The 21,997-nt window shown below is 38.4% G+C and overlaps 1 protein-coding gene across 2 annotated transcripts in view; it reads right to left on the bottom strand.

Annotated features, from left to right (window-relative positions):
• Positions 1-366: 366 nt before the first annotated feature.
• Positions 367-21,997, bottom strand: part of DSE (dermatan sulfate epimerase) — a 72,908-nt gene continuing 51,277 nt past the window's right edge. For both annotated transcript variants that reach the window (XM_007454993.1, XM_007454992.1), the window contains exons 3-6: positions 12,017-12,270; positions 8,175-8,414; positions 5,585-5,792; positions 367-3,045 (exon numbers count right to left, since the gene is read on the bottom strand). In XM_007454993.1, the coding sequence (XP_007455055.1) occupies positions 1,281-3,045; positions 5,585-5,792; positions 8,175-8,414; positions 12,017-12,270 (2,467 nt within the window). In that variant the 3' untranslated portion in view covers positions 367-1,280. The remainder of the gene's footprint in view (positions 3,046-5,584; positions 5,793-8,174; positions 8,415-12,016; positions 12,271-21,997) is intronic.

The raw sequence follows: 21,997 nt of genomic DNA, 5'->3' as shown, positions 1-21,997 counted from the left end.
ATATGCTAAATGCGCGATAATGCACTCTTAAGTTCCTTTTATCATTTTCTTATGCTGAAATATCAGTTTGTGGAATGTGTTTCCAGTACTCTGTGCTGCTATTATCTCCTGAGGACTTAACTGAAAATAAATATGAAAATTTTATGTTTTAAAAGTTTGGTATTACTTAAATATCAGAATTTGGCTTTTGTTCTAAATGTTTAAAATATGTTTAAAAAACAAAAAGGTAAATAAGCAGAGAAATTACTTCTTTCAATTCCAACTCTACTTTGTTTAATTAACGCATGTTCAAATAAACAGTTTTTCTTAAAAGATTTCAAAATTGTTGAATACATAGGAAAAAAGAAGAAAGACACTATAGAAAAATCACAATTAAGATGTTTATTTAGCAAAATAAATTGAAGAAAGTTTTCTATTAAAAAAAGTAAGCATCATATCCAAATTTTAGCTTCCCCATCTTCTTTGGTACTGAAATCAATGTTCAGGATATATTTATTTTGAAGTTAGTCATTGGGTCTATAACAGTTTTCCACAGAAGGAAAATAGAAAATTAATTTACCTGTAATTGTCTCATTTATTGAATAACCAATGGGTGTGTAAAAGCAGTCAATTATGTGTATGCTGAAACCAACAACATCAAGGAAATTCATTCATAGATATATGTTTTCCACTGGAAATATATCCCAAAATTTTCAATAATCTCTTGCCATCATTTTACTATGTTATCTGAATAGTAACCCAATGTACAGATGCTGTTATTCACTTAACACACGAATTACTCTCTAAGGAAGGTGACACCACCACACCAGGACTTATTAACATTTATTTTCAACATGACTACACCATTAAAATTTTTTTTCTGTATTTCTTAGAATTGTGTGCTTCAGTCTTTTCATAAAATAGTATCTGGAGATCGCTAATAGCATTAAATTAATATTAATAAAATCCAATTCTATCTAAGTCTTTTTCTCTTAAGAAGAAATATTACTTAAAACCAGACATTTTGTTCTTTTAAGAGCAGTATTATATGGACTGCCAATTCAGCCAAGCCACTTCCAGAAACACCATGTGACAACTAAGCTACTCTTATTCTTTGATAAATTCTTTGCCTTTACCCATAGTGATTTCTCCATGTCCCTGCTTTCTTGTGTGAAAGTACCTTCCCCTTAATTTATTAAAAGAATCTGAGAAAAACAATCCAGTAACAAACGAGGGCAATGATTTTATTTTTTGCACAGACTTGTGACCACAAAATGATCAAGCAATTTATAGCTTCAGTGCTAACACTGTGATTGGGAACAAGAAGAGTACAACCATAATAAAATACAGCTATCTACTAGAAGGACTGCATAAAGACATCTTTGGCCATGTAGGCTCTGGGCCCTCTGGAAATAAGTCAGTTGCATTGCCAACATGACAAAGAAAATAGCGATGTTCAGAATCAGGAACAGCCTGGTATACGAAGCAGACAGCGCTGGGGCTCTGCTGCGAGTAGCCGTCACCATCCGAGCCTGTCCAAACCGGCCTTTCATCAAATCACCATTTGTGTGTTTCTCATATGTTACATCTGCAAAATCTAAAAGGTCTTTCATTTCTTCATTTTCATCTATGGGCAGTTCTTTCTGTGCCAAAATCTGAGCTTTCTGTCGAATCCTTTTTTCATTGACTTCAATCTGTGCAAAAATATCAGGGACGGCATCCACAAATTTATAGCGCTTGCCTCCCCTTCGGTTTTTCTTGGACTTGCTTTGCTGCTGCTGCTGTTGCTGCTGTGATATGGCAAAAATCCTGTCGATGGCCTCCTCAGTCTGTCTCTTATCTGAAAATCTCAGCAGGCGCTCAGCAGTCTTCCTAAAGCTGGCTGTGTTCCGGACTCGGGACAGGATCTGCTTCTCCAGCAGCTGGAACACTGGCTTAAAATGCTGCAGGTTCTGTTCCACAATAGCGGCGTAGTCCTTCACCTCAGGGACAACGGTGGTCTTGATGGTTGAACTCCGGTCAAACAGAATTTTCTGATGGTCGGCAATGACCTGTGCCAAGGCCAACTGTTCCGTAGTCTCACCTGTCCACAGGTAAGTGGCGTAGGCATGCTCGCTGGTGGCTACGAACACATCCAGTTGCTGAGAGTCTCCGTGGATGCTGAAGCTCTGAACATCTACGGAGGGCCCTATGAAGAGGTAAGCTGCCCTGGTGATGGGACTTCGGAGGTGTGTGGTGACATTCACATAGTTGGTCCCATTGTAGGGATAGCCCCGAGGGTATGTCACTGAAGCAAAGGTTCCTTTCTCACTGTAGCCAGTATCATCCATCCAGTACATTTTATAGAGCCCATCTCGCTGCCTGATGAAAGCCCCATGGACCCCATCTACCACTGTCTCCTCAAAAGAAAAATCCACATTGTGGAAGAAGCTTGCTGCTGTCTCCAAGGGGCTGTCCTCTCCCAGGTGTATCTGATCCACGAGCAGGAGAAGCTGTGGATGCAGGAGGATCAGATTCCTCTGAACGTTCTTCAGATGGAGCTGGGGGTTATAAGCGCCCACACCCTCTCCTCGGATGAAAACCACCCCATTTTTCTCCACTGCAGCAACAACTCTCCCCTGACAGCTAGCTGCTAGGTCATGCTTGTATTTAGACCATTTTGATGAACAGTCTTCTGTGACCTGACCTTCCCAGGGAGAAAAGCAGCTCTTGGACACAGCTGGGGAAAACATCAAAACATTGTTGAAGAAGGTATACTTTGGCCCATAGAGAGCCTCAGTAATGAAAGGCACACCGTTGGGAGCAAAAGTAAAGGAGTTTTGATCAGGATGTTCATGCCCTGCATTAAAATTTCTCCAGCCTTTGATCCAGTCTTTGTATTTGTTTCTGTGGACAATGTCATATATTGCACGTCCCCCAAGTTTTCCTGACTTGAAGGAAAGGAAAGATCTATTGATTTCTGCAGGCAGCGCACTTCCATAAGTCACAACACCCCAGTCTTCAAAATAATGCAATGCTGGGGTGCCAAAATCTGGAGGGGGGACAGATTTCAAGCTGGCATCATACCTGAAAGAATCAATTTTTAAAAATTAAATGGTTTTCTGATAGAAGTGAAAGGAACACAGCAGAGCTGCGAGGCCACACAGCAACGTGGCTGGAGGAAACAACATAAAAACGCCACCCAGAGCACTGGCAGCGTAGACTGTATTAGGGGCATTTCTGAAAACATCCACGTATAATCAGCATGTGTTGGGGCATGCCCTTGGTGAATGGGAGAGGAGTGTGTCTTTACAACTGTGAAGGGTTTGAGCTGGAAATGACAGCTACTGATAATCGCTACGTGGACCCTCTTCACTTAATGATTTCAGAACTGCCACCCAAACGACAGGGGCTCATAGAATTAAGCAGCTCACCCAAACCTCTAGTTGAGGGGCTCCTATTCTAGGAAACCACATGTTAAGATTTGGACTCTAGCAATCCTTGAGTGCTAAGGAAGCACTGTTCTGCAAACAGCTGATACTACTGAAAGTTTGGTAGAGTACTTTTTTCCCCCTCTAAAAAAATAAATTTAAATAGAGTCTAATTTCACATTTTAGATAAACTTTACTGCCAATACTACATCTAAGAATATGAATGGATGAAATTCAGGAAATGATCTAACAGTGGAGGATTTATGATCATGCCACCCACTGCCTAGCCCGATTCCAGGGTTTTGTTTTGTTTTAATCTGCAGATGATGTCATGCTTTTTTTGATATAAGTTTCTTATTTTAATTTATGATGTTTATTATCAAAGTAAGATAATTCACATTAAACTTTCACCGTGATTAAGAACACAGGTTTTGATTCAGGAAGGCTCCAAAAATAATAATGAAGATGACTGTTCACTTTTGGTGATCTGAGACAACAGCCTTGACAGGTTCACATGATGTGCTGCTCAAGAGAAGAAAGGCTCTAAGATACTTTTTCTCTAAATTGAATCAGTCACCTATGGTAGAGTTAATCTTACTGATATTTATTTGATTTGGGCTGTTTTGTCTTTTGTTCTGGAGTCTCAGTTACGGACATCAGCAATTGTCTCTCTGCTTCAGTCTAGTACAGTGTTGGCTTAATTATGATGATTTAACAAGTCCAGAAACAAGTGGAACTGGCCATCCTCCTCTCAGGTTTTAGTCAGTTTTCATATTCCCATAAAGGCACTTTCTGAATCCACTTAGACTTAGCATTAATCTGACTCCTATAATCAGCTTTATAGAACTCTCTTGTTTATTTACGGGTAAGTGAAAAACACTATTAAGTAATTACTTCAAATACCTAAAAGGAGCCAAGAATGGTTGCATGTTAATATATGCAGTTCATCTGTGAAGACAGTTTTTAAAAATGCTGGTTAAATTATGACAGTTACTACTTTACTAACTTTTTTTTCCCTCTTGTTTAATTTTTTTTTTTGTAAAGGCAAAGAAGCAATCAAACCACAGAAGCTTACTTTGGAGTTGAATGCAAATTTCAGTAGCTTGAAAAGACATCAGGGATTAATGATTAACCAGTTCCCTGTAATTTTTATTTTAATTTATTGGATGCCAAAAATGTACTTGGCAGTACTTTAAAAAGGAGAGCCTGGCTTCTCCTTCTAGGCTTAAAAGATTAAGGCAAAAAAATTACATGGTTCTTTTATTATCAAAGTAAAACTGTCAAATACTGTCACCACTTTTAAATAGTTTTGAAAATTTAGCAACAGCTTTGCTATTAGACGATTATAATGCTCCATTTATCAAAACAAAACATTTTACTACCTTTTTTTTTTTGGTGTGATTATCAGAATAACTCAGTCTAAATTTCGTGGTTTTTCTCTTTATATGATTTCAAAAATGATGTAAATCAAAACATGCATATCTAGGAAATAGTGTGAGCCTAGGATTCTAATACATGAAAAGCAAAAACTGCAAACAGTAATTAGATCTTAAATGGAAGGAAATGTTTCTAACAGAATTTCAAAACTGTGATATGAATTGAATTGAAGCTGCGAGTACATAGGTGGCATGGAGAAAGTGTTAAAAAGTAGGTTAGTTTTCCTTTTTTTTTTGCGGTACACAGGGCCTCTCACTGTTGTGGCCTCTCCCATTGCAGAGCACAGGCTCCGTACGCGCAGGCCCAGCCGCTCCACGGCATGTGGGATCCTCCCGGACCGGGGCATGAACCCGTGTCCCCTGCATCGGCAGGCGGACTCTCAACCACTGCGCCACCAGGGAAGCCCAGTTTTTTTTTTCTTTTTTTTTTTTTAACATCTTTATTGGGGTATAATTGCTTTACAATGGTGTGTTAGTTTCTGCTTTATAACAAAGTGAATCAGTTATACATATACATATGTTCCCATATCTCTTCCCTCTTGCGTCTCCCTCCCTCCCACCCTCCCTATCCCACCCGTCCAGGCGGTCACAAAGCACCCAGCAGATCTCCCTGTGCCATGCGGCTGCTTCCCACTAGCTATCTACCTTACGTTTGTTAGTGTATATATGGAGGGCAGTTTTTCTTTTTTAATGTAAAAAAATTAGCACACTATACCCCTGGGTACAATTTCTCTTTAAAGCCAGTACAAGGTAGCATACCAGAGAAATTCTGTGTGAAGCGTACACCAGCGCTGCCCTTTGGAAGGCGTCCCTGGACCTTCCATCACACGGTTCCTTCTGATCTGGTCAGCCAACCAGTTACCACTGCCGTTACGCATGACAAATTTATCCAGGAACACTAATTGGCTTTCTGGACCATAAAACCAGTTGTAATTTGAGTCTGCAATAGCCACAGTTCTTTGAAACCCTGGGGAAAGAAGTTTGACAGAATTAAGATAAGTTTAAAACTGCCTACTTCCATAAAGGCCCAAACAATGGTTCTCAATCCTGGTTCCAAATTAGACTCAATTGTGTACCTTGGATAAAAATAAGAAACAAAAAACCACCATGCCCTCGCTCTACCCCAGGCCAGTTAATCAGAATCCTTCTAAAAGTCTTCCACAAACCTGTGTGCAAGTTTGTCATGTGGCAACTTGTCTTTGGTAATGGAAACAACTATTAATGCTTACATTTGTTGCCTACCTTCCTCATTTTCTAATGTCCATGCTGCTTGCAAATATAATTGCATGGATACATGGGAGATCTATCCTCTTGTGCATGGTGAGTCCCTGAACCTGGAATCAGCACTAGCTTTCCCACCCACTCATCCCACATTCCAGACCACGATAATAACGTAAGGTGCTTCGACTTGGCATCCAATACAGCAGAAATTACAAGGTTTCGGGGAGAAACTGAGTTTCTATAGGAAGAAAATGAAACAATTCCAGAGAAGGTCCTGCCTGTATGTACTATTAGAAGTTGAAGAAAAGAGAGAAAATGTAAAGATCATACTGGAATAGGTCAGAAAAACAAGACCAGATGATGCTCCAGGCATTCTTGAAAAAGAAGAATGGAATAAAATTCTGGGTCAGACAGGAATAATCGTTACTAGAATAGCCACTGTAGAGAAAATAAAAAAGAAATGTTATTGAGAACAGACTGACTTAACACAGAATCCCTTCTAAAAATGCCTGCATGACCATATTTACATGATTTACAGCTAATGTTTCTGCTTCTAGCGGTTTAGTAAACTCTCGTCCAAGTAAATCTTACTATAAAATGTGATTTTCTAAATCTTCTACTAACCTGTATCTTAAAAGCAGATGGGATGTTTTATTACTCTGAATCCCCTGCCTATTATAGTGCCTGGCACATAAATGTTCAATAAAGGTTGTTTTACTAATTGACACAAATACATGATTTCTCCTCTTAGAGGTGCTCATATTGTCTTTTCCACCTTAGGCAGTAGCCACATACATAGTTCACAGCAAACCCAAGCCCTGATGTGGGCTGGCTGTTAGAACTCAGATCAAATTACAAAGCACTGAGACCTCTTAAAGGCCCTTGCTTTAGATGGCCTTTGTTTACCAAGATAAACTAAAGATAAAAGAGGCCTCTCCTGCATGCTTAAGGATAACCAAAACAATAGGGCTCCGCATGTGAGTCTAAACTAAATTTTTCTAAACTAAACATGGTTCTTTTGCTCTGCTGTATTTTTTTGATAACTAATCCAATAATGGAGATTCTATCCAATCCATGTGTATATAACCAGAGCAAAAAGATTTAAAAACTGGATTGTTTGCTGTAGGTCTAGAATCATCCAACTAAAAAATTGCATTTCACTGAGGGAAAACCCACCCTGATGAAAATTTACCTCCTAAACTTTTTCTAACACGATAGTCCTGCTTTGAAATAAGGAGAGTTATAGGCTGCCCTAGAAATGAATAAACTCTTTATGTGTGTGTGTGTGTGTGTGTGTGTGTGTATGTGTGTGAGCCAGTTCTCTTAAAAAGCTAAGCTACATAGCAACAAGAAATTAGAAGTTTCATAGAAATTCATTTTTATCTTTCTTTTTTTTTTTTAAATTATCAGCCGTGTTGCGTGGCATGTGGGTCTTAGTTCCCTAACCAGGGATCGAACTCCCGGTAGTGGAAGAGCGGAGTCTTAACCACCGGACCGCCAGGGAAGTCCCAGAAATTCATTTTTTGGCTTGCTTTCTGTATCTTATACCATTTATTTCCATAAAATATTTTGAGTATTAACACATTATTGACCGGGGGATTTCTGCAGAAACTAACGCCTGTGCCTGTAATACATCTCTGGTCAAAAATGTGTTAAGAGAATACTAAACCCCCAATTTAAATATGTAGGTGTAATCTTTCTTTTGAATCATGTTTGTATAGTTTGGAAGAAAAAATTTTAAACTAAAAAAGTAAAATAGGATCAATTAGGGATCACACATAAAGGAAAATTAACATGTAATCATAAGTATTTTTTTTTGTTTAGATTCATGAAAATGAGTTTGTCTATGTACCCAAGTCTGTACACATACAAAAATAAAAGTACTGTGGAGGCTACAAATTGTATTTGATCTGTTAAGCTCTAAGCTTTATAATACCTAAATCACATTAACTCTCCAAATATTCCTGGCTATACACAACTCTTGAATTATTCTTTGATTTTAAAAAAAAATCCCTTTAACCTCAATATGGCTCAAATCCCATGTTTCTTTTCTTAGTCTAGTCCATCTTTATAATCAGAAAAAATTACAGTAGTTTAATGTTTTCCCACTTCTAAGTCCTCACTGTACCTGGCAGGATGGTTCTATACATAAATGCAAAGTGTTGTTTAAGCCATGGGTGGCCAAAGTGGTTGATGTCAAAGTGCCTCTGAACAAGAACCATATACTGGAAGAGTGATCTAGTGGTGTAGCTGCCATATGCAACTCCTTCATAGAGGGAGCCGTCTGTCACCTCTCGGAGCAAGACAAGAGACTTCTCCATGATGGTCAGAACTTGTTTGGTCCATAAGTAAGCTTCTTGAAGATACCCTGAAAGAGGAAAACACATGGAAACAATGACTAAGGCTGTAACAAACTAAAAACAAAAATATGGCCAAATAAAACCGTCTAAGTTATCTGACCAGTTTATACTGCAAATTGCATTTTGTAAGACTCTCACTTATCAACATTATAAATAAGATCCTGCTAGGCCAGGTTTATGATGAGTCCATGATCTAAGTTAAGAAGTTCTTGAATACAGGTCATTTATTAATTAAAGACAAACCTTTAAATAAGTATCAGTCATTTCGGAATCTTTAATAAACTGAAACCACACCACATCTAAGGTTACAAATTGTACATACTTTATGTCTGCAAGAAAGGATCTGTACATTGAGACTTTTACTCAATTTTTCTAGCAAACACTCTTTGAAAATATTTTCGAAGTTTTCCGCTTCACAAAAACTGTCACCATTATTTTACAGAATTTTTAATGAGCTGCAAATACTATAAATGCTACATGAATATTCTGCAACGTGTCCTGTTCTTAGAAGACAATACCTCATCCTTTACGTGGTTTTCGATTCCACAGCATTGGAAAAGGCAGCACAGTGGGGTGGAGAGACCATTGGAGTGGCAATGTAAAGGTGACAAAAATCAACTGGGAGTCCCTAATCTGCCAAAAATGAGCCACAGGATTTTGTTCAAGCAATTCTTCAACCTGCCACATTTTTCAATTTCCCCAGCTGAAAATTAAAGGTCTAAAATTTTTTCTAAAATCCTTTTGACTCGGAAATGCTATCTTCCTATAATTCTTGTGAGACCAGCGTTTAGGCAACAATAACAATTCCTCGCATTTCGTAACATTTATAATTTACACAGCACCGAACATAATCTTACTTAATCCTTTTAACAACTCAATTATGCATTATTACCCCCAAATTACAGAAAGGTTGACTTGTCCTCTGGCATATGACTAAAAATGAACAGAACTTTGATCCGAACCTAGGCCTTTAGATTTAAGGTTTGTCTTGTTTGCTTGTATTTAAAATACAAAACCCCTAAGGATAAAATTAAGCTCACTGCCTCCTAATGAGTGGACTTTTGTTGTATCACTCCCATAGACGTGCGTGTGATCATCCATGCTGAACCCTCTACCACAGTCTACTAGGTGTGCTGGGTATGGGGGCTTCCAGAGGCCCAGGTACCACCAGGTACCTCCCAGCCTAAATCCAAGGTTCCAGCCTAAGTAAGACCAAGCTCTCATCTCATGGGGGTGCAGCACCATTCTCAGGCTCTGCTGTGCAGAGGTTACTGTTAATTGTACACTGGCTCCTTTTCCCATCCAGCTCCACCCCTGACCTGCCAGCCTTGTGGATAGTTTTCAGTTTCCATTAGTCATTAGAGTTTAAAATCTCAATCATCCTCATCTTCTTTCTCCCTGTATCCTTCATCTCCAATCAGATACCAATGTGACCGATGTTTAAAATTAGAACTGCTACTCACTGCTCCCTAGATATTACCTGATTTTCCTTATAAAAACCCTATTCATGAGACGAGGCAATGTCTACCTTGGTAAACTTCAAATCTGTCAATACGAGGTACCAATATTGTTGTTACTGATGCTCTGCCCTGTATTTTTTTCCATCATCCATATGCCTTGCCTGGAATGTTCATTATTTTCAGTTATCCATATCCTACCCATCCTTCAAAGTTCCATGAACCATCTCAAACTCACCTAAAGAAACTTGTTCTCCTGAATTCAAACTTAACACACTCGTTGGATATTTAATCATAACTTCATGATCCCCCTTATTTCATTCCGTGGTAATATTATAAGTATGGGTGTAGTCATTTAAACATTTCACACCTGTCTTCTTTCCAACTGATTTGTAAACTGCATACGTGTGATCCTGTGGGCCCTGTATCCTAAGCCTTAAGACAGGGTTAGCAGAACAGAGGAAAAATCCTAACTCTCTCACTGCTGAAATTTCATCTGAGTCCAGTAGGAGCTACACCTGACTAAGCCACCTCAGTCAGTATCTACAAGGCTGCTCTGAGAACATGGAATTATTGGCACAGCGTGGCTGAGGTAGCTCCTAAAGTTAGAGCGAGGCTGCCAAGAAAGCCGGGGCTGTAAGTCTGATTATTAACTGAGATGTGCAGGACCAGAGATTTCACTCCTTCTTTTGTCCCATCTTCTTAGAAATGTGTGTGCTGCTTATGGAATGGCTCTGGGAGAGTGCATCCCAGAGCAACCCATTACTTTACTCAGAAAACAAAGGCATGTGAAAACTCCTGCCAGAAGAAAATTCAAATTTTGACCCAATTTGAGCCAGTATTTTAGGTGCCTGCTTAATATTTGGAACAATTTTATCTACTGTGAAGAATGAAGAAATAAGCTCTATTCCTGTTGGTAAAGAATTAAAATTTATCTAAGGAAATAAAACTGTACTAGACTAAAACTCAAGGCCCCAAGCTGCAATCCAGCTCACCCCAAGGTTCTTTCCACCAATTCATGATGCTGTCTTTCCACAGGCCTGTGGATTTATAAATGGTTTCACATGGCTTACCTCTTGAGTTTTAAAATTTCATTTGTTTTTGTGAGAGCGGGGGGCAAAGGGAGCTAGCATGAAAATTTACCCTCTTAATCAAGCTTTCCCTAAGTTACTAAAATTGAACTTCTATTCTGAGAGAGGTAACAAAATATAGTGGAAAGACAATGACGTTTGATTTTGTCTAGAACTGGGTCCCAATCCCAGCTACCTTATATGGTTGATGTGAGAATTAAATAAAATATGGACAAGGATTATTAGCACATGCCATATGCTCAATTAATTTTAGTTTCTTTTCTTCTAAGACCTAATTAAAAGTGATGGTTCATATGACAAGGGAGAAAGTTAGGCTTGGGTAAAATCTGATGCTGGATAATGTACAAAATGCTTACTAATTCTTATGGGGAGTATAATCAAGAGTTAAACTCTTTTAGATTTGCCAGTTACGAGTATATATTTAATTCTAATAACTCACTGTGATCTTAGGGTTGTTTTTCTTAAACATAATCTTATTTAGTCATTTATAGACTTCCACAGGAGTTGTAATTAAGTCAAATTACAGGAACAAAGAAAATGCAATATTAGCAATTACGTAATACAATAAGGTAAAGCAGCTACACGATCCACAAAAGTCAATTCCAAATTTGACCTGAATGATGTAGACTGATTGCTTTAAAGTCTTTAGAGGGACAAAAAAAGTAGTGCTGTAATGATACAAACCCGTGTATGAGGACTATTCAGTTCATATAATAAACCATCTGTTCAGCTTTTAAAAACTCTATCCAGGCTGGCTGCCTTCACTGTCAAAAATCTTTGGAAAAAGGAAGATTCACCACTGATCCTGTGCTGTAAGGATCTGGCTTGGGACAATCAAACGCCATACTCAAGTAACCTTCAGGCTAATATAACAAGCAGAAATGAGGAAAGAGATGTCTCTCAACTCTTCAAGAGGTGTCCCAGATATCACTTCATCTTATGGGCTCAGTTAGGATCCAAGCATGAACATACACTTAGACTAGTTATATAAATGCTTTGCTCACAACATGGTAACTACAAGTGATGTCAGCTCAGGCATCCCCTCGGTGTGTCCGCACACACCTTGATTCATCAGGACCAGGCTTCCTGTGAGCAAGGCCATGCAGTTGGTGGGCTGATGATTGTGCAGGTATTGAAATCCCCATCCTCTCCTGTATGAAGTTTCATACATATATCCCGAGGCATTGGCAATCACTTCAAGAAACCTCTCCTGTTGTGTCTTGCTCAGGTAGTTGTACAAGAAGTCATAGGCAGTGGCAAAACCAACCAGGGAGTGAGCAAGCGGAACTTCATCCCAAGGAGCATCTTTCACCAACCTGTAAAGGAAAAGAAGCCACGCAAATGAGGGCCAGCAGGCTCACAGCCCTCATCACACTTTTAAAGTGTCTATTTCTCAGAACTAAAGGACACAAGTGGAGATACAATCCAAAAGGTTTAATGACACAAAAGATAGATTTCCCTCCACATAAGACACAAGCATAAAGTTTGTATAATGTGAAAATTACGGAGTAAACACTTTTCTCTCTCCAGCTTCTGGCAACATCAAGATGTTGAGATTTTTCTACTTTTGACTTTTTTTTGGTCTCGTTTTGGTTTTTCTTTGCGGTACGCGGGCCTCTCACTGTTGTGGTCTCTCCCGTTGCGGAGCACAGGCTCCGGACGCGCAGGCTCAGTGGCCATGGCTCACGGGCCCAGCCGCTCCGCGGCGTGTGGGATCTTCCCGGACCGGGGCACGAACCCGTGTCCCCTGCATCGGCAGGCGGACTCTCAACCACTGCGCCACCAGAGAAGCTCACTTTTGACTTTTTTCTTTACTCTTCATGAGAGGTAGAAGAATATATTCAAAGAGATCGAAAGCACATAACGTCGTGGCAGAGCAAAATTCTCTGGAGTACCCATTAACTAGTGCTTGCCGTCCCCTTTCTACCTGAAGTAGGGTTCTCAGTTCTGTTCCATGGCTGCTGTGCTGAAACTGTCCAACATGTATGTATATCCTACCTTATTTCCCACGGGCTGGTCAAGGTGAAGGTATCACGGTGTACAGTTTGGGACCTCTCAATCTAGACAGACCCGCTTGGTCAATGCCATGATGAGGAGAGTGGCTAAAACGCTGGTGTAAGGGAGTAAAATGAGCTGATTCTAACTCAGATTTCTGCGTCTCATTTTTTCTCATAGAATGAACTGCACTGCCTTTAAGGTTCTTCAAGTACTTTTCAGGGAAGTCTATAAAAGCTGATCTGTGAAGTATTAAACTGTCATTTTCTCGGAAACCAAATTTCTGCTTGACTTGCTACATAATTCTGCAAGTACATTAATAGTGTGTGGCCTGCATTACACAGGAAGCTGAGAAGGATCTTTCGCAATCACAGTTCTAGGGAATTATCCAGAAAACCCTCCCTATCTGTTCAGGATGTATTTGAGTAATCTCTAAAAGAGGGGAAACAAATGAAGGGTGTGCTGTACTTGCGGGAGGTGGAAGAAAGCTCTCAATTAGGGATTAAACTAAAGCTTAATATTTCTATGCCAGAGCCTCTTTTTGGCCAACTAGTGAAGCCTCAGCCTCTTTCTCAATATGTTTTAAAATTCATAACATATAATACATAGGGGTACCAGGAAAGGTATTACTTTGAAATATAACTATCAGTACAGATATTTTTAAAAATTGTGATATATGTCCTTCTTTATTAAGGCATTAAAATACAAGATTTAATGGCAGGGATAGTAACTATGATAATATATAAGCAGTGATGTGCATAAATAATATTTTGAGATGTACACAGTAACTGAATGTGACATGAAAATATGTGTGACAAAGTTACAGGTTCTCCTGATATTACTATAGCTGGTTATCCAGATTTATGATTTACAAGAGATGCTAAAATTTCAGTTAGAGTTAGTGAAAATTAAGATGCAGTATTTCTCCCATACAAACCCCACAGACCCTAGGTTAAGAATACTTAAAACGTTCTGAGAGACTACCTCTTCTAGACTGTGCTCCTCTTTCAGGAGTTTATATTAAAGACCTGGTCTTAGTAAGGCCCTCTCTGCTCACTCTGTCAGAACTTCAGCATTACTCCCCAACTCACAGTATTTCATTTGCCTTCCTCACTTTTTTGTCCTCTTAGCGTTTAAGTATGTACATGTATATGCATATGCATAGTATCCCCTACCAGAATTGAAGTTCTACAAGGGCAGGGTTATCTTTTCTTCTCTGTTGTATTCACTATTGGATCCCCAATCCTACAACAGTGTCTGGCACACAGGAGACTTTCAATAAATATTTTGGGGAAGAAAGAAAAAAATGAAGGAACAAGCCTATAAAACTAGGCTACACTGTTGACAATGAATGTGTGATGATTAAGAAATCAGGAATTTGGAAGAATCCCTTGGTATTTAACAATAACTTCAGTGTTTGGTTAGCTGTGCTAGTGATACAGCCTGGTGCTAAAATGACTAAAGTTGATGAGCTTCTTAACCAGTTGGCCACGGACAAAGCTGCCTTGTCAGTCAGCTGGCCAGTGTGTGTACTGGTTGTAAACAGACTATGAAGAGTGTAAATTAATTCCCTACTTCTAGGGAAAAAAAAACAACTCAGACTGCAAGCTCACTGCCAGGGAGTTAGAAACACAATCTTCACTGACTTGTAGTGACTGGGGAAGCAGGCAGGGACTCCAAGGCATTTTTTCCCCAGCCCTGTGTCTCTGCACCATGTCATCTATAAATGACAGCACATACACGTAGCCATGATAAAGCTGGCATCAATGAGCTGCTACCATCTACTGAGCTCTGACACGTCTGATACACCAATGAACTTATTTTTTATAGATAAAAGAACATTTAATATAATTGTTCTTCAGGAAATATTACTATGCAATTTGTGAGAAAATTTCCAAGTTCCCACATATAGTTGCTTACTCCAAGCAGTTTCCAATTCAACAAAATCCTAGCACACTGATTTAAAAATAAAAAAGAGTTCCTGGTACCATCAGGTGCATCACTATATCATTATGAAATCTGATCTGTAATAGCTACATTTCTAAGAGGTTACCTAGATTCTTTACCAATACATTCTTACCCAGCTTCATCTTCAGATACAGAGAGTAATTATGGATGAGACTATATTTTACTGTCATGGAAACCAAAGGAAATTTGCTTCTAGCTCATGAATAGCAGCAAAGGAACTATCATATTCAATGTGATCCTAACTAGCAGTTACTAAAACTACTAAAGAAGCATGTTAAGAATCACAAAAAAAGATACAGGTATTAATTTATGAATTTTATTTCAGCTTAAAATATTTATTTGTACATATTTACCAATCTTTAGAAGGGGAGCTAAAAGCCTTGTCTTTGAATGTGGGTCTACGGATCAGTGTCATTGTTTTTCCCTGCAAAGAACACATATAACACATCATCACAATTTCCAGCCTTGGTTTCTTTAATATAGGAAGAAATTAAAGATACTTGTGAAGGAATACAGAACCCTTCCAGACTTTTTTTTTTTTTTTTTTTTTTCTCTGAATAAACCTGTCTTCCCTTGGGGGCTGGGACAGTTAAAAGGGAGTTCTCCAGCTGCAGTCAGGGTGGTGAAATTACAGGCTTTGCCTTTTTTTTTTTTTTCTTGCGTTATGCGGGCCTCTCACTGTTGTGGCCTCTCCCATTTGCGGAGCACAGGCTCCGGACGCGCAGGCTCAGCGGCCATGGCTCACGGGCCCAGCCGCTCCGCGGCATGTGGGACCTTCCCGAAACGGGGCACGAACCCGCGTCTCCTGCATCGGCAGGCGGACTCTCAAGCACTGCGCCACCAGGGAAGCCCCCTTCCAGACTTTTATGAGTTTTTCCCTAAACTTTTACTAATCTCATCCACATTAAATTATGACAGCATTTTTTTTATAGTAAGTCATTCCAAAGCATTTAAGTTGGTTTTGGAAATATTAATTCTTTTTTATAAACTCACACTTATTCTATTTGTATAATATTATTAAAATTGTGCAATTACAGGTATTTGTGAAAGTGGCATCAACTGGTTTGAGAACAAATACAACTGACATTTGCTAAGCACATAATTCTACGGGTGGCAACAGAAATTAATGGACACAGCCTTGACATTCAGCAGTCTCTGAGAGCTGCTGCCAGTTATACAAGGAATGGAGGTTAATTTCTTTGGCAAGTCAGTTAAGAGGGGGTTAGTTAAGAAAATTAAGAGGAGGTTAGTTAGGAAAATTTTTACTGTATTCCTCTTTTTATAAGCTATACTTTCCCCTGTTTAGAGAGCTGTTCTTAAATTAAGGTCCATGGACTCCTAGGGTCTCTGAGACTCTTTCAGGGGATCCATGACTAAAAATTATTCTCATAATAATATAAAGATGTTATATGTTGATATTTGCACTGATGGTGCAAAAGTACTAGTGGGTTAAAAATGTTGGCATCTTAGCAAGAATCCAGGCAGGGGCACTGAACTGCTCTAGTAATCCTTGTATGATTCTGCATACTGCTGTGCACTCTAAGTTTAAAAAAAAAAAAAAACGCCAGTTTCACTTAAGAATATCCTTGATAAAGTGGTAAAAATTATTAATTTTATAAAATCTCAACCGTTTTAGTTTATATCTTTCTAATACCCCATGTGATGAAACGGGAAGTATGTAAAAAGCACTATCCGTAGCAAAGTAAATAACTATCATGAGGAGAAGAAATTGTGCATTTAGTTGAGAGCTGAACTAGCTCCTTGCTTTTTCACGAAACATCGTTTTTACGTGAGAGAATGACCAACTGACAAATTACAGTTTTTTAGACTTGGGTATTTAAGTGGAAGTCTTTTTGAAACAAGGAAGCCTGCCAGTTCAAGAAAAACTGAAAGGTTTTGTTGACAATGACAAAATTTGAGCTTTCAAGCAAAAAAAAAAAAAAAAAAGAATTTTGGAAAAATTGTATTGCTACCATGAGCTTAAAAGTTTACCAATACTTTAAGACTTTTCTGACGAGGTCAGTGATAACAAGTGTGATTTATTTTTATATTATATAACTAAATGCATCAACATTTAGAAGATGGGAATAACTCAGTGAATAAACATTCAAATAAAAAAGGCATATTACAAAACCATACAAAGATAAAAGATTCATTATAAAGTGCAAAGCATACTAATGGATTTTTTACCAATTAAAATATATGAGGAATTTTATTAACTAACATGGTTTCAGATTCCACATAGAACTAACTTTTACAAAACTACCACTTGTCAAGTTCTAGTACAGTAGCAAAGAAAACTGTCAAAATTATCTGAAAAGACTCTTCAAATACTCCTCCCTTTTCAGTCAGATGTCTGTGTGAAGCTGGATTTTCTTCATATTTTCAACTTAGACACTACACTGCAACAAACTGAATACAGAAGAAGATATGCAAGATTTGCAAAAGTATAAAACAATGATCTCCTTCACACTAAATATTTTGTCTCCAAAAATTTAGTTAATTTTTGCCTAAAAATATGTTATCTATGTTAATATGAAATGGATTTATTTTTCAAGAGAATGAATAAATATTTAAAAAATTCTTTTAGCTTTAATTTCTAGCATGATAAATTTCAATAGGTATAGCCCACATAAACAAAGCTCTTTGATGTCTGATGTCCTCATTAATTTTTAAGAGTGTAAAAGAGTTCTGAGTCCAAAACATTTAAAATCTGCTGCCTAGAATATTTCCAAAGGTGAATTTAAGTGAATTTATGTGAAATAGAATGATGTGAACATAGAAAGGAACTATTAATTGCCTGGGTTGGGGTGCATGGTATTGGTGGGGAAAGGCATAGGGTTTATCATGATGTGCTATTTCCATAAATCAAGTTGTGACTGTAAAAGGAAGAGACATAAAAACCTTTCCAAAATTTAGTAGCTTCACTAATCAGAATTTTTATAACAATTTCATGTGGATAGACTGCTTCCATTATCATAAATGCTTTTGAACTACTATGTACAGAGTACAAAAGTAGGCAATCTAAGGAGTCTATTACTTAAAAATTGACAGCTTACTTGATGAAATGACTAATATAAAAAGTCTAATAACAATGTTGGCATCCATTTTTATTTGCATAGATTTGTTTTAAGTGATCAATTATATTCAAATTTTTTCCATATAGTCTTAGTAGATATTTTGTAGAAAATTATTATCTGTGAAAAGATTAATACTTAGGTATGTAAGGTTAATCTTAGGTATTATGAGGTTCACAGAATAGTCTATGTATAATATTGTTTAAATTTTTATACTATTTCATTTATACAAATACTGTTAAAATAAATACTTGGAATAACAGAAGTTCTGTATTTAAAATCTAAGAGGTGTCAAGAGGTCACTGATATTTAAATATTTAAATGAATCAACGATATACAAAAAAAAAATACTGGAAACAATGGGACAACTCGTAACTCCCTTTACAATGCTATTATGGTTATTAGTCCTGTTTTTGAGCACTTTTTACAGCTTGACAATTTTATACCAGGATTTTCATATGTAACTGTATTTTGAAGGTCATGATTTGATCCATGGTATAAGCAAGTCTATGTGTTTTCAAAAGTATGTTTAAATGAGGCTCCACTGTTTGTTAAACGTTTCCAAAAAGTAGAACTCAAAACAATCCTTCTTTTTCTCATTTTGAGATAACATACAGTTTTATAACCCTATAAAATATTTACATAGTAAATTCATAAAGTAGAAGATTCATATTTCAAAATCTGGTTTATTTTAGACACTAGATGTTCATGTATAAATATAAATTTAAGAGAAAATGAAATAAGCCTTAAAGGAATCAAGAATTTAAACGTACAGGGCAGCAATGAGCTCTTTAGAAATTCCCAGATGTAACTTTACAGGGCAGAGCAGCACCAACTTCACATTTGCCAGCTTCGCTGCAGCTGTGTCTACTGCACATAAGCTACACCTCTGCCTATAGCATGTACTGGCTCACACCACCAAGATATGCCAATATAAGGTCAGTTCTATTCTTTTTTTTTTTTTTTTTTGCTGTACGCGGGCCTCTCACTGTTGTGGCCTCTCCCGTTGCAGAGCACAGGCTCCGGACGCGCAGGCTCAGCGGCCATGGCTCACGGGCCCAGCCGCTCCGCGGCATGTGGGATCCTCCCAGACCGGGGCACGAACCCGTGTCCCCTGCATCGGCAGGCGGACTCTCAACCACCGCGCCACCAGGGAAGCCCAGGTCAGTTCTCTTCTTAAAATGTAAATCAATCTATTCATTCTAAAAGAGTCCTGAAGACAGTAACCTGACAGAAAGTCATTCAGTTTTTCAACCAAATACCTTTGTGTGCTTGGAAACAACCTCCAGTAAGTTAGGAGAGTCATGTTTTACCACTGCTTTTAAAAATATGACTCATGGCAATTGTGATTCGTCTTTTTTCCCCTCTGTAAGTTAAACATAAAAACTAGCCATAAATGATAAATGTCAGTAATAAGTTAAATTTTGTAAGTAACTCCTGTAACATTTAGCCAAAGGAAGTGGATTTCTAACTCGTGTGGCCTTGCCTGTGAAGCACAGTGGGACCCTGACAGTGATTTGCCAAGAAGAGCAGAGTAAGCCTGGAATATAGAGAAACTTGATCTCGGGGCCTCTGAGTGGGTAGCAAGCTATCCAAGGCGCATGTTAAACTCAACTCTGGCCTGGTTTGTGGTCCATATTCCAAATGTTTGATCAGGTGGCTAAGGGGTGGCATTTGCATCATGAAGCAAAATTAACTATTTATAGTTGGGAGGAAAGAGAAAAGTTGTATTTCATATTAATTAAGCACATAGTGTGTGCCAAGCCCTTTACATACTTTATTTCATTTAATCTTCAAAATTCACATTAGATGTTACAGCCCCATTTCATAGATTGTAAAAGCAGTATTTGGATAGGAAAATTACTCGTTGAAGATCACGTAGCTAAGTTAAAGAATGGAATCCAGGACTACCTGAATCTAGAATTTTTACTTCTTCCTGGTGAGGGAAAGCACTGTGCTTTTAAGGAAAGTCACCAACTTTGCCATAAGAACCCAGCCAGAAGAAAGGGCTAGTCAGCAAACCTACCAAGAGCTAGGCAGAAGGGCACTTATGCTTAAATACAACACAGGGTTCCAAAGCCCTGCCATGTTCATGATACCAAGAGAGAAACAAGGCATGAGGTGTGGGAAAAGGGGCAGACATGAGGAGAGATATCATGATACTGTGCTCACAAGGTTGCTCAAGGCCCACCCTAGGAACGTGTGATTCCAACCATGTAGCATTCCTGAAACAATTCTTCCTTCTCCCCACAGACCTCTGGTGAACGTGAAGCTCCTAATGTACTGCTCCAGGTCCAGCTGGTCCAGGGGCTGGTGGGCCTGAACCTGCATGCTGAGAACGTTCAGCTCCTAAAGCTAGCCAGGGCTACAGACACAGAAAGAGACAATGAGCTTTCCTTTTTGAACATCTACTTTGCTCCCTACTAGAGAACAATTGCTAAAAGGATAACAGAACGATAGAATGGGAATTGACTGTACATTAAGACATCTTCAGGGAAAATGACTTATCGACCATGAACTATAAAAGATCATTTTCTTCCACAATCTTCATTTCCATATTCATGAAATCACTGGATTCAATATATAGAGTACTACCACTTAATTTCATTTTAAAGCTATAAATTCAATATTCCAAATATTAAATTCTAAAATACAAAAATTTAGGTCAGTTTGGCCCTACTCAAGAATACTGAGGAGTCAATTATGCAAAAGCAGAAACTAAAAAGAATATTCTTTTTTACTTAAAAAAGTATTCTAGATGGCTTATAGAGAAAATGAATTAGTCTGAGTGTCAAAATACACACCAAGCTAATGTAGTAGTGTTGTAAAATGGGAAATGGCACTGCCATGTCATTATTCCAGTGTTTAATTCACTGACACAAAGTCCTTTTATCCAAATATCCAAGTATGCTATCCAAGTACGCAGTTTCATTCTATTTAAATGGAATCAAACAGCATTCAAAATTGTAATCCCTTTTTGCTGGCCAAGTGTGTTTTGGGCTAATGTCCAGCCTGAAAAGGTAAGAGGGAGAAGCACAATAATTAAGATGATTCAAACTTGATAAGAAGACCTCTGTTTTGTAAGAAAGGCAGAGCTCAAAGGACTAGAGCTTAAAACAGACTCACCTACCACATTCTAATAATAAATTACAAAAGAATCTGTTATAATGGGGAAATTCTGAAACTTGAAAAGGTGGTAGGAGAGAATAACCCAGATTTCCTGCATTGTTCAGAAAAGCTTAATCAAATGATTTTTGGCCTTTTAAAAAAGTAGCTTGGTATTTTATAGGTTTAACATGCTTTATATTTATATATGTAAAATGTTTCTAAAAGTTCAGTTGAGGACTTCCCTGGTGGTCCAGTGGTTAAGACTCCACACTTCCAATGCAAGGAAGGGGGCACGGGTTCGATTCCTGGTTGGGAAAGTTCCACATGTCACGTGGTACAGCCAAATAAATAAATAAATAAAAGTTCAGTTGAACAATTCATAGATGTCATCACTTCAGTCAATGACTATGCAAATATCCAGTGATCATGTGAGAAACAATGCCTAGAAGCAGCTGATTTGATTTTAAGAAAAAATTAAACATGCAAGAAGAGCCAGGGAAGTCAATGAAAAGAAGAACAATGATGGAGGGTGGCTAGCTCTGCCAGAGAAGAAAACACACTATAAACCTTCGCTAATCAGAATACAGTGGTACTGACATATGAATAGATAGACATACCAATGGAATGAAACAAAATTCAGAAACAGGTGCAAAACATATGGAAACTTGGTATGTGATAAAGGTGGCATCAAAAATCAATAGGGAAGGGCTTCCCTGGTGGCGCAGTGGTTGAGAGTCCACCTGCCGATGCAGGGTACACGGGTTTGTGTCCCGGTCCGGGAGGATCCCACGTGCCGCGGAGCGGCTGGGCCCGTGAGCCATGGCCGCTGAGCCTGCGCGTCCGGAGCCTGTGCTCCGCAACAGGAGAGGCCACAACAGTGCGAGGCCCGCGCACC

The sequence above is a fragment of the Lipotes vexillifer genome, unplaced genomic scaffold (assembly GCF_000442215.2).
Source record: "Lipotes vexillifer unplaced genomic scaffold, Lipotes_vexillifer_v1.1 scaffold18, whole genome shotgun sequence".
Lineage (NCBI taxonomy): Eukaryota > Metazoa > Chordata > Mammalia > Artiodactyla > Lipotidae > Lipotes > Lipotes vexillifer.
Note: the sequence above shows the minus strand (reverse complement) of the source record. Positions and strands in the feature narration are given on the sequence as shown.